Raw genomic sequence first — 13,875 nt, 5'->3', positions numbered from 1 at the left:
TATGGACACTTCATTCTGTTTGTTTTTTTTTTTTTTTAAATGTATTTTCCCTCTCTGTAGACATATTTCCATGTTTTCAAGATCACTATTTTTATATTCTGTTGTGTTCAGTCTATTGTTAACTCTTAATATAATAAAAATACATTTCTCAGTTCTAGAATGCCTATCATTTCTTTTCTGGAGCAGCCAGGACAAGAATTGGTGCCTGTTTGGGATGTTGGTGCCACAGGCAGAGGCTTAGCCTACTACGCCACAGCGCTGGCCCCAAATAAAACTTTTTATACAAATTAAAGCTGAAAGGAATTGTTGCTGGAAAACCTGTACTACTAAATTTCAGAAAAGAAAATTCCTTATGTAGGAGGAAAATGATGCAGTTACACCATATAACCGTAGGAGTAAATAGCAAGTACTAATAAGCCTAAGTAGATGGGTAAGTATAAGAAACTAATAGTAAAACAGCAATAATAGCTTCTTTTTAACATTTATAATATATGTAGAAGTCAATATATATATGTATATGTTAAGAATATTGTAGAAGGTAGGGAAGGAGTTAAGTACTTAAACTTGTACAGTGCTGGCAATGATTGAAAAGTACTAAAAGCTTCTAATTTAAAGTGACACTAATACTTCAAAGATACAAATTGTAATATCTAGAGACAACTGAAAGAATAATAGAGAGGGCAGGTATTTGGCATATCATTTAAGTTGCCTCTTAGGATGACTGTATCCCATATTGGAGTGCCTGGATTTAAGTCTCAGCTACTCTACTTCTGATCCAATTTCCTGCTAATGTACTTCGTGGGAAGCAGCAGATGATGGCTCAAGTGTTTGCATTCTTGCCACCATTTGGGAAATCTGGATGGGGTTCTTGGCTCCTGGCTCAAACCTGTCCCGCTCCTGGCTCTTGTGGACATTTAGGGAATGAACCAGCAGATGGAAAATCTCTGTTTCGCTGCCTCTATCTTTGTCTTTTTGCCTTTCAAATAAAGTGGAAATTTTTTTAAAAATTTTAAAAATAGAAAAATATGTAACTAAAAATTGATTTAGAAGGTAAAATGGCATGAATACTTCAGTAATCCAGGGTAATCCAAGAAACAAAAAAGGATGAACAAATAAAAAATAGATAGCGAGGAGATAGATTAAATATATGATGTTATATTAACTGTATATCTTAGAGACAGGAAGATCTGACCAGAGTTGCTATAATATACAGTAGTCCCCCCCACCAACATTTTCACTTTGTGCAATTTCACTTACCTGTAGTCAACTGCAGTCTGAATAGTAAATGGAAAATAATAAATGGAAAATTCCAGAAATCAGGAATTCATGTGTTTAAAATTATATGAAGTTCTGAGTAGCATGATAAAGTCTAGTGCCATCTATCTCCATCTTGCCCTGGACGTGAATCATTCTTTTGTTTTGCATTTCCACAGTGTTTATCCACACTGTATATGCTACCCTTCTGTTGTCATTTATAGCCTTCTCTGTTATCAGATCAGCTGTTGTAGTATTGCAGTGTTTGTGTTCAACTAACACTTATTTTACTTAATAATGGCTCAAAGTGCAAGAGTAATAATATTGGCAATATTATTGCAATGTGTTATTATAGCCATCCTATTTGTTTTTATTGTTGTTAATTACTTACTATGCTCAATATTATAAATTAAGCCTTATCATAGATATGTGTGTATAGAAAAAACAGTATATATAGGGTTCTGTAATATTTATAGTTTCAATTACAGTATATATGGCGCACAATACTAACTGTGGTCTCGGAATTTATGCCACCGTGGATAAGAGGAACTCCTGAACTATCTGACTATCCAGTGCTTTATCAAAAAATTGGACTCCACAGTCAATTTAAAATTATGACTGAATTAAAAGTAGAAGACTCCCTGTATTTGCTCTTTCCCAGAGACATGCTCTAATTTAAGGACAGAAATAGATTTGATCCCATAGTTGTAAAATATTTGGATTAACAATGTATAGAACTAATAGACAAATTCATGTTCATCTTTGAGAGATTTTAAATCACCACTCTAATTAACTAGCAGAATAAACAGACCAAAGTAGTATGGCTGTGTGGACTATTTGAATAACATGATTAACTGACTTAACTGCTTTAGCTGAATATAAAGCACCATACCCAGCCATTACAGGATGTTCCTTGTTTCCACAAACACACAAAAATTTGTAACAGCAAACACTTGCTGTACTTGACTATAAAGCAAGTTTCAATGAGTTTGAAAGGCTTAAAATCATAGATGGGGAGAGGGTGACTTCTAAAATGACAGAGGGAGGATCTCACTCTCCTTAAACAATGAAAGTAGGGACAAAACAAGTAAGTCAACCGTTTCAAAACCCTGGAAGTTAACAAAATTCAGAGAATATATTAGAAGTTATTTATCCAAGAGAACTACTGAAGTTTGATAAGATAGTGGATTATGTGACAGTTTTAAATAGGAGTTATTATCATCTAAAATAGTCTAGATTTTCTATAGAATGGAATAGTCTAGGGGCTCCCATTGTGGCATAGCTGGATATGCTAGGATTCCACATATGCTTCTAGGATTCCTTATAGGTTCCGATTGAGATCTGACTGCTCCACTTCCAATCTAGCTCGCTAATGTTGTAGGGGCCTACATTGTGGCATGGTGAGCTGGACCTCCACCTACAGCACCGACATTCCATACGGGCACTGGTTGCAGTCGCGGCTACTCCACTTCTAATCCAGCTCTCTGAGATGGCCTGGGAAAGCAGCAGAAGATGACCCAGGTGCTTGGGCCCTTGCACCCATGTGGGAGACCCAGAAGATGCTTCGGCCTGTCCCAGCTCCGGCCTTTGTGGCCATTTGGGGAGCAAACCAGCAGATGGAAGATAGCTTGCTTGCTCTTGCTGTCTCTCTCCTTCTCCTCTTCTTCTCTCTGTAACTCTGCCTTTCAAGTAAGTAAAGATTAAATCTTAAAAAAAAAAAAGAAGAGTCAAGTTTTGGTAAACACTCAGAAGAAGGAACATTCATACATTGCTGGAAGGAAAGTAAAGTGTCAAGCCATATTGGAAGACAATATGGCAGATTCTCAAGATGTTAAGCATAGAGTATTATATGACCCAGCAATTCTCCTAGATGTATATGCAAGAAATGAGGCCAGATGTCCACAGAGGTACTTGTCCATAAATTTTCATAGTAATATTATTCTTTTTTTAAAAAAATATTTTATCTATTTATTTGAGAGGCAGAGTTATAGACGGAGGGAGAGACAGAAAGGTCTTCCATCTGCTCTTTCACTCCCCAAATGGCCGCAACAACTGGAACGGAGCTGATCCAAAGCCAGGAGCCTGGAGCCCCCTCGGGGTCTCCCATGCAGGTGCAAGGGCCCAAGCACTTGGATCATCCTCTATTGCTTTCTCAGGCCATCTCAGAGAGCTGAATTAGAAGTGGAGTAGCTGGGACTGCAACCAGTGCCCGTATGGAATGTCGGTGCTGTAGGTGGAGGTCCAGCCCACCATGCCACAGTGTAGGCCCCTACAATATTATTATTAATAGCCATAGAGTAGAAAGAACTGAAATGACTATCAACTTAGTGGATTATTAAAATGTGTTCTGTCTATACAATGGATTATTATTTATCACAAAAATGGAATGATGTAGTAGCCATACGTGCTACAACATGAATGAACTTTGAAAACATTAAGCTAGCCAAAAAAGATCCATACAAATAGTATGAATCCATTTCTGACACATACAGAATAGATATTTCCATAGAGATAGAAAGTGCATTAGTGGTTGCTGTAATTTTAATATGTTCCCCAAAATACATGTGTTGAAATAAAATCTCTAATGCATCAGTATTAAGAGATAATGCCTTTAGGAGGTTATAAGGTCGTGAGGTGATAGATCATATCATTTGTAGCCCTCATACCATTTGTAGCCCTCATGAATGCAAATCAGAGCCTATAAAAGTGGCCCAAGGGGGCTGGGTGTCTGTGGCTTAGCAGTTAAGTTGCTGCTTGGGACACCTGCATCCAACATAGAAGTGCCTGGTTCTTGTCCTAGCTACTCCACTTCTGACTCAGCTTTTTATTAAGGCCCACCCTGGGTTAAGACAGAAGATGATGGCTTGAGTTGTTGGCTCCCTGCCACCAGTGTGGGAGACCTGGATGAAGCTTAGAGCTCCTGGCTTCATCATGGCCCAACCCTGGTTGTTGCAGATATTTGGAGAGTGAGCCCACAGATGGAAGATCCTTTTCCATCTGTCTCTGTCTCTGTCTGTGTGTGTGTGTGTGTGTGTGTGTGTGTGTGTGTGTGTCTGCTTTTCAAATAAAATGAAAATTAAAAAATTAAAAAAAAAAAAGAGATACAAGGGAGCCAGCTATCCCTTTATGTTACATGACTGGGCATTGGAGAGACAGGATTGAAAAATGACTGCTAATGGGTATAAGGTTTCTTTTTAGCTTTATGAAAATATTCCAGAATTAGCAAAACTGTGAGTATACTAAAAGTAGCTGATGTGTCTAATTTAAAAGGATGAATTTTGTGGAATGTGAATGATATCTCAATAAAGCTATTAAAAAAGCTTATAGGAGTGGGCATTTAGACTGGTGTTTAAGATGCTAGTTCAGATGTGTACATCCCACATTTAAGTACCTGGGTTCAGTTCTCTGCTCCGGCTCCTGATTTCAGCTTACTACTAATAAAACCCTGGGAGACAGTGCTGATGCCTCAACTACTTGGGTTCCTGCCCCAAATGGGAGACCTGGATTAAATTTCCCACTTCCACTCCCAGCTTTAACCTTGGTGCAGTCCTGGCCACTGCAGGCATTTGGGGAGTGAACCAGCAGCTGAGAGAGAATCTCTCTCTTTCTCCTACTTCCATTCTCTCTCTGTCTCTCAAATAAATAAAAATTAAAAGAAAAAGGTACACATAGCAATTCTCTCATAACAGTAAAATTAGACTAAAGCATTTAGAAATATGTGCAAGATATCTCAAAATTTATAACCTGTATGTCAAAAAAGCAAAAATAGGGGCCGGTGCTGTGGCGCAGCGAGTTAACACCGTGGCCTAAAGTGCCGGCATCCCATATGGGCACTGGTTCGAGACCCAGCTGCTCCACTTCCGATCCAGCTCTCTGCTTTGGCCTGGGAAAGCAGTAGAAGATGGCCCAAGTCTTTGGGACCCTGCACCCATGTGAGAGACCTGGAAGAAGCTCCCGGCTCCTGGCTTTGGATCGGCGCAACTCCAGCCGTTGCGGCCATCTGGGGAGTGAACCAACAGATGGAAGACCTGTCTCTCTGCCTCTCCTCTCTCTGTGTAACTCTGACTTTCAAATAAATAAATAAATCTTAAAAAAAATGCAAAAATAATGAAAAGTAGAAAACATTTTGAGCTGAATGATAATGAAAATAAGACATCAAAACTTGTGGGCAGAAGCTAAAGTAGTGCTTTGAGTTACAAAATTTATTGCAAAGAGTAGAATAAAAGTCTGTTAAACTTATATCTTGGGGCCAGCACTGTGGCACAGCGGGTTAAAGCCCTGGCCTGAAGTACTGGCATCCCATATGGGTGCCGGTTCTAGTCCCAGCTGCTCCTCTTCCAATCCAGCTCTCTGCTATGGCCTGGGATAGCAGTGGAGGATGGCCCAAATCCTTGGGACCCTGCACCCATGTGTGAGACCGGGAGGAGGCTCTTGGCTCCTGGCTTCGGATTGGCACAGCTCTGCCTGTTGCGGCCATCTGGGGAATGAACCAGTGGATGGAAGACCTCACTCTGTCTCTACCTCTCTTTGTAACTCTCTCAAATAGATAAAATAAATCTTAAAAAAAAAAAAACGTATCTTAAAAAGTTATTACTTTATCAGCAAAATTTATCAATAGAAAAAATAAAAGAATAAGGCTGGGTGGAAATTAATGAAATAGAAAGCAGCAAGAAAATGAAACTTCAAAGCAAAAATATCCATAGAAATTGTTCATTTGTGTAGATTAATGAAATTGTTACCTCTGGTAGAAGATAGATATGGCAAAATAAAGGGAAAACTCAGTCTTTTCATGTAACAAGTAGAAATGGTATATTATCACTAAACCCAGAAATTTAAAGAAAAAATACTTGAACCATTATATGCAAGTAAATCTTATAATTAAATGAAATGAATTCCTTAAAAACACAAATAGATGAACTGATACAAATTTTGAAGAGTCATATATCTTTTAAAGAAATTATTGTTGTACCTAGAAAACTTCCTACATAGAAAATTATAGGTGCAGTGTCCAGTGCTGTGGTGTAGCAGGTAAAGCCCCTGCTTGCAGTGCCATCATCCCATATAAGCACCGGTTCGAGTCCCAGCTGCTCCACTGCCAATCTAGCTCTCTGCTAATGTGCCTGTGAAAGCAGCAGAGGATGGCCCAAGTGCTTGGGCCCCTACACCCACATGGGAGACCCAGAAGAACCTCCTGGCTCCTGGCTTCAGATCAGCCTGGCTGCAGATATTATGGCCATTTTGGGAGTGAACCAGTGGATGGAAGACCTTTCTCTCTTGTCTCCCTCTCACCCCCCATAACTTTGCCTTTCAAATAAATAAAAACATCTTTAAGAAAAAGAAAAAAGAAAATTATAGGTCCAGATAACTTTACTGATGAATCTTGCCTAACATTTAATGAAGATGTCATTATGAAACATTGTGTCCAATACCTAGTTTCTTACTGTTGCTTGCTATAGCCTGAATATTTGTGTCCTCTCTCCCTAATTCATTTGGTGAAACCTGATTCCCAGTGTTGAATGAATGACTGAGCTGGGAATATTTGAGTATATTTTTAAAGGAATCTGACACTATGTTAGCATATAATTTTATCACAAACTCAGCTTGCTTAATGCTATTAAAAACTTTAATTCTTTAATAAAATTGAATTTATTGAATTGAAAAAAGCTTAGAGAATTTGGTACAGATGGTTGCTCATGTGAATAATCAAACTTATTGGGACACACAATATGAGAGATAAAGACCAATATGAATTAGGAGACTGTACCACACAATATGTACATTTTATTCATACTCTTAATGTTTAACTATTATGTCTACTTTGCAATAGGATGTTTACTTACCAATCATTGGTGATGAGAAAAACAATTAATAATTGTATATATTACTAAAATATCTTGAAGCCCCAAGTAGAAATTTATTTTATAGTTTAATTGTAAATACTTCGCTTTTGCTAAAGGAAGAAAATACTCTTAATTAAAAAACAAACAGATACATACATATACATTTGCCTAATTCCTCTCTTTTAATTTTTAAGGTGCCTTAGCCAACTTGAACCCTGTGCATATTCCCAGCCATGGACCAGTGTCTGCTGCCTCTCCAACTAATCAGTCACCCATAGGGTGTCCTGATATTGCTGATTTTCTTACTAAGCCAGGTGTTACTTTACACAGATCTATGAGCAGTGCACCCAATACACCAGATTTTTATCAGCATCTTAGAAATTCTGATAGCAATCTGTGCAACAGGTAAGTTGCTCAATTGTTTATTATTTCTGTTTCAAAATGTAACCTGTATAAAGTATTAAAATTTTCCTAGTTATATGTTATAACTAGCTGAAGAATTAAGACTACATCATTTTATTTCTATACATAGTAGTTTTTATTCTAAGAAAATTTTTCTTGTTTTAGTTCTATTATAGACTTGCTAATTAAATGATCTCCAACTGAGATGAAATGTAATGGTATTTTACACAATACAAGATATCAGTAAATCTAGAGAGAATTATTTTAGTGTGATCTACTTTAGTGTCTATTCATGGTACACAGTTATTTTGGTGTTTAGTCTCATTTCTGCTATGATAAAAATAAATAATGATTTACATAAAACCCTAATATTGACATTTAAAAGTAAATTATTTCTTTCAGGGAAACACAGATGCTTTCTAAGATAAAGCTTTTTAAATGTATAAAGAGATTAAAATATTTGAATGTGTTGCAATTGGCATCTAAGTTAAAAATTTGAGAATTTCCAATTATGTTTAGGTAAAAATTTCTACCTCATTTATCACATACATTATTTATTTTATTCTACAAGCTGTGGGCATCAAATACTGAAATATGTTTCAACATCCGAATCAGATGGTACAGATTGCCACAGTGGAAAATCAGGTGAGGTTGCACAAATCAAATGTATTTAACAGTAAATTCTTAAAATGTTTTTTCAAATACATAAATGAATGAGTTGCACTTTATCTCTCTTTAAAATGAAGATTATAATAATATAATGTTTTTAATTACTTCACTGAGGGATTAAGGGTTCCAGTCCTGGTCAGGGCGCCAGATTCTGTCCCGGTTGCCCCTCTTCCAGGCCAGCTCTCTGCTGTGGCCAGCGAGTACAGTGGAGGATGGCCCAAGTGCTTGGGCCCTGCACCCCATGGGAGACCAAGATAAGTACCTGGCTCCTGCCATCGGATCAGCGCGGTGCGCCGGCCGCAGCGCGCTGGCCGCAGCGGCCATTGGACGGTGAGCCAACGGCAAAAGGAAGACCTTTCTCTCGTCTCTCTCTCACTGTCCACTCTGCCTGTCAAAAAAAAAAAAAAAAAAAAAAAACAAGTTAATATTAGTAGATGGTGAAAATATTTTGAAGAGCAAAAGTGTGCTGTACTAATAATGTAGTCTTCTTAGGCTATGGTTAATTTTCATAGATAATGAGTTATTTATGTTAATATTGAAATTTGTACTGTGCAATCGAAGCCCAAAGGGATTTGCATAAATTTTCATGGCATAGAGAGCAGGTGTTGTGTTTTTTTTTTTTTTTTTTTTTTTTTTTTTTTTTTTTGACAGGCAGAGTGGACAGTGAGAGAGAGAGAGACAGAGAGAGAAAGGTCTTCCTTTTGCCGTTGGTTCACCCTCCAATGGCTGCCGCTGCAGCCGGCGCACCACGCTGATCCGATGGCAGGAGCCAGGATCCAGGTGCTTTTCCTGGTCTCCCATGGGGTGCAGGGCCCAAGCACCTGGGCCATCCTCCACTGCACTCCCTGGCCATAGCAGAGAGCTGGCCTGGAAGAGGGGCAACCGGGACAGAGTCCGGCGCCCCGACCGGGACTAGAACCCGGTGTGCCGGCGCCGCAAGGTGGAGGATTAGCCTATTGAGCCACGGCGCCGGCCCAGGTGTTTTAAAATTTAGAAAATTACATTATTCTGAAACATTTTGCATCTTCAAATAAGAAATATTGTTGTGGACACTTGGTGCAGTGGTTGGAATACCATATTGAAGTTCTGCCTCCACATCTGATCCAGCTTCCTGCTGATGTACACCCTGGTAGGCAACAGGTGATGGCTCAAGTTCTTGAGCTCCTATGGCCTATGTGGGACACCTGGATGGAGTTCTACTCCTGGCTTTGGCCTAGCTGAGCCCTGGCATTCGGGGAGTGAAACAGCAGATAGAAGATCTCTCTTTCTGTGTTTCTGGTATGTCTCTGCCTTTCAAATAAAAACTAAAAGTCAGTTTTAAAACTTCTTATAAAAATATTATTGATGAAGACAGGGTGTTTATAACATTAAAAATTGACTCAAATGACCAATAATATTTAACTAAGTAACTCAGACCAACATTCTTCACCATAGGTGTAGCTAGAAAACTGAACAAATTATTAATGCTTTTTTAAAAATCTACTTAAGGCCATTGACAAGCTCCTAAGAATTACCAGTTGAGGATCTGAAGGATAGAAGTATAAGAAATGAGTCTTAAATTTAGGCTATGAAAAGGGTGTTTATTGATTCTAGAAGGGCCAGTGACTGATAAAATTAGTAGTGTTTTTTTTTTTTGGTAGTTTAATGAGACTAGGGAGACAGATATTGGATTTGAAAAGCTTGCCATGGTGGAGATAACTTGGTAAGCTCTGAAGAGCTACACTTATGGAAAAAGGTTAAAAAAAATAGATTGGCCCTCAGTCCTTTCATCTATGGCAAAGTTACCCTTTTAAAGTGTGAAGTTTTCTAGTTTTATTACATTTTAAAGGTTTTTTATTTATTTATTTATTTGACATGTAGAATTAGAGACAGTGAGAGAGACAGACAGAGAGAAAGGTCTCCCTTCCATTGGCTCACTCCCCAAATGGCCGCTACTGCTGGCACTGCGCCGATCCGAAGCCAGGAGCCAGGTGCCTCCTCCTGGTCTCCCATGTGGATGCAGCGGCCCAAGCACCTGGGCCATCCTCCACTGCCCTCCCGGGCCACAGCAGAGAGCTGTACTGGAAGAGGAGCAACCAGGACTAGAATCCGGCGCCCATATTGGATGCCGGTGTCGCAAGCGGAGGATTAGCCAAGTGAGCCACGGCGCCGGCCTTAAAGTGTTTTTTTTTTTTTTTTGAAGTTGAAAACTAGGCCTTAACGAACTCCTCAAAAAATAAAATAGGAGAAACTTCCCAAATCATTCTATAAGACCATCATTACCCTGACACTCTAACCAACAAAGGCGTTGTAAGAAAGCTACAGACCAATATGCCTTATGTGTATACACACAAATATCTTTATCAAAACACTTGCAGACTGAATCAAGTTTGCTGTAAAAAGGTCACACAATGACCAAGTGATTTTTATACTAGGAATGCAAGAGTTGCTGAGTATTTGGAAATCAATCCATATAATACACCACACTAATAGGATAAAAGGAAAAGGTCAGACATTGTTTCACACCAGTTAGGTTGCTGCTTAAGACAGCTGTGTCTGATAGAGGAGTGCCAGCACTCGAGTCTAGCATCTGCTTCCTGTCTAGCTGCCTGCTAATGTGCACTCTAGTAGGCAGCAGGTGATAGTTAAAGTGCCTGGGTCCCTGTCACCCACGTGGGAGACCCAGATGGAGTTCTGGGCTCCTGGCTTCAGCCTGACCCAGCTCTGGCTGTTACAGATAACTAGGGAGGGAATCCGTGGATGTAACATCTTTGTCTCTGTCTTTCTCTTGCTCTTTCAAATACATGGAAAGTAAATAAAATTTAAAAGGGAAAAATATTATAATCTCAAAAGACTCAGAAGCATTTGACAAAATCTGACACTCTTTTTGCGATTAAAACAAAAATAAAACCCAACACTGAAACTGTTAGTAGCAGGGAAATTTTTCAACCTGATTAAAGGTCTCTTTGAAAAACACACAGCCAGGGCCAACACTGTGGCATAGTAGGTAAAGCAGCCATCTGCTGTGCCGCCACACTATATGCATACCTGTTTGAATTCTGGGTGCCTCACTTCGGATCCAGCTCCCTGCTAATGTTCCTGGAAAGACAGCAGAAAATGGCCCAAATGCTTGGGCCCCTGCACCTATGCAGGAAACCTGGAAAAAGCTCCTGGCTCGTGGCTTCAGCCTGGTGCAGCCCCAGCCATTGTGGCCATTTGGGGAGTGAACAAGCGGTTGGAAGACCAATTTCTCTCTGTTTCTCCCTCTCTCTCTCATAACTCTGCCTTATAGATAAATAAAAGAAATATTTTTAAAAGAAAAAGGAAAATAAGGAACAAAATAGACCAAAGTAGTAGAATTATAACCATGAAACTTTTTGAGGAACATATAGGACAGCCTTTGTGGTCTTGTGTTGAGTAATGTATTCTTGGATAGAATACCAAAAGTACAATCTATGAAAGAAAATCTTAACAAATTGGGCTTCAGCAAAATAAAAACTTTTGTATTTCAAAAGATACCAATAAAAAAAGGAAAAGACATACTATAGATTGAGAAAAAAAATTGCAAGTTATACATTTGATTAAGGACTTATGGCCGGCGCCGCGGCTCAATAGGCTAATCCTCCACCTAGCGGCGCTGGCACACCGGGTTCTAGTCCCGGTCGGAGCGCTGGATTCTTTCCCGGTTGCCCCTCTTCCAGGCCAGCTCTCTGCTGTGGCCAGCGAGTGCAGTGGAGGATGGCCCAAGTGCTTGGGCCCTGCACCCCATGGGAGAGCAGGAGAAGCACCTGGCTCCTGCCATCGGATCAGTGCAGTGTGCCGGCCACAGCGTGCCAGCTGCGGCGGCCATTGGAGGGTGAACCAATGGCAAAAGGAAGACCTTTCTCTCTCTCTCTCTCTCACTATCCACTCTGTCTGTCAAAAAGAAAAAAAAAAAGGACTTATATCTAGATTATATAAAGAACTCCTACAACCTAACATCAAATTATTCAATTAAAAAATGGGGAAACAATTTTAGACATTTTGGTTAAAGTCATTTGGTAAAGGAGACGAACAAAGCATGAAAAGATGATAATATCATTAATCATTAAGGAAATGCAAATTAATTTTATGAGACCCGATTACATTCCAACTAGAATAGTATAATCAAAAACAGAGTCACTACCACGTGCAGGGATGCAGAGAAACTGGGGGCCAGCATTAATTACAAAAATCAGGATTTGAGTCCTTTTCTGAAAGTCTACTCCAGTGAGTATTCTTAAGAACACTTTTTACTTAAAAATAATTTTAATAAAATTTTACATATTATGAAGTACACAGATCATGAGTTTGCAGCTTGATGAATTTTCATAATACTCCTTAATCATCACTCAGATTAATTAGAAAATATTAGGTCGGCGCCGCGGCTCACTAGGCTAATCCTCTGCCTTGCGGCGCCGGCACACCAGGTTCTAGTCCTGGTCGGGGCACCGGATTCTGTCCCGGTTGCCCCTCTTCCAGGCCAGCTTTCTGCTGTGGCCAGGGAGTGCAATGGAGGATGGCCCTAGTACTTGGGCCCTGTACCCCATGGGAGATCAGGATAAGTACCTGGCTCCTGCCATCGGATCAGTGTGGTGCGCCGGCCGCGGCGGCCATTGGAGGGTGAACCAAAGGCAAAAGGAAGACCTTTCTCTCTGTCTCTCTCTCACTGTCCACTCTGCCTGTCCAAAAAAAAAAAAAAAAAAAAAAAGATAGAAAATATTACTAGCACCTCAAAATTTTCCTTCATGCACCTTTACAGACGTATCTCCCAGTGATTTCTGGTTTAAAAACTCATTTATATGGTTTTGATAGGCTTTGAAACTTTTCATAAAGAGGATCACAGAATATGTATGTACCTTTGTGCCTGGCGTCTTCCACTTAACATTATGTTTTTAAGAATCACTCATATATTGTAGTTATAGTTCATTCTCTTTTCTCTGTAATGTGTAATTGTATAAATATACCATAATTTGCTTATACTACTACCAGTGGGTTTTTGGAATGTTTCTTGTTACTATAAATAGAATGAACTGAACATTTTTTGGCATGTGAGTATATACTGCTTCGGATGGATGCAGCTCTGGCCCTTGAGGCCATTTGGGGAGTGAACCAACGTAGGGAAGACCTTTCTCTCTGTCTCTCCCTCTCACTGTCTGTGGCTCTAACTTTCAAATAAAAGAAATAAAATCTTTAAAAAAAAAAAAAAGACAGGAGTTCATTCTTTTTTATGGCTGAGTAGATTTCCATAGTGCATATATATCACTTTTTTTTTTTATCCAGTCATAATTGATGGAGAGCTGAGTTGATTCCATATCTTAGCTATTGTGAATTGAGCTGCCAAAAACATGGGGGTACAGAGACTTCTTTCATATGCTGATTTCATTGCATTTGGATCAATTCCCAGGAGTGAGATGGCTGGGTCATATGGTAGATCTATTTTCAGATCTTGGAGTATTCCCCCATATTGTCTTCCATAATGGTTGTACTAGTTTACATTCCCATGAACAGTGGATTATTAGGGTATCTTTTTCCCTCGATCCTCACCAGCATTTATTGTTTTTGATCTTTGGATGATAGCCATTTGAACTGGGGTGAGTGAGACCTCATTGTAGTTTTGATTTATGTTTCCATGATGGGTAGTGATCATCAGAATTTTTTCATGTGTCTGTTGGCCATTTGAATTTCCTCTTTTGAGAAAATACCTGTTAAT

The 13,875-nt window shown here is 39.3% G+C and overlaps 1 protein-coding gene across 5 annotated transcripts in view; it reads left to right on the top strand.

The window, feature by feature from the left end:
• Positions 1-13,875, top strand: part of PDE3B (phosphodiesterase 3B) — a 182,905-nt gene that overhangs the window by 128,601 nt on the left and 40,429 nt on the right. For all 5 annotated transcript variants that reach the window (XR_016218611.1, XM_002708827.6, XM_089311016.1 and 2 more), the window contains 2 exons: positions 7,289-7,499; positions 8,068-8,141. Coding sequence is in view for 4 of the 5 variants with exons in the window: in XM_002708827.6 (XP_002708873.3) it covers positions 7,289-7,499; positions 8,068-8,141 (285 nt within the window). In the remaining variant the exon portion in view is untranslated. The remainder of the gene's footprint in view (positions 1-7,288; positions 7,500-8,067; positions 8,142-13,875) is intronic.

Source organism: Oryctolagus cuniculus, chromosome 1 (assembly GCF_051225735.1).
Source record: "Oryctolagus cuniculus isolate XC-2025 breed Fujian yellow rabbit chromosome 1, ASM5122573v1, whole genome shotgun sequence".
Lineage (NCBI taxonomy): Eukaryota > Metazoa > Chordata > Mammalia > Lagomorpha > Leporidae > Oryctolagus > Oryctolagus cuniculus.
The sequence above is the reverse complement of the archived record's forward strand: the minus strand, read 5'-3'. Positions and strand labels throughout refer to the sequence as shown.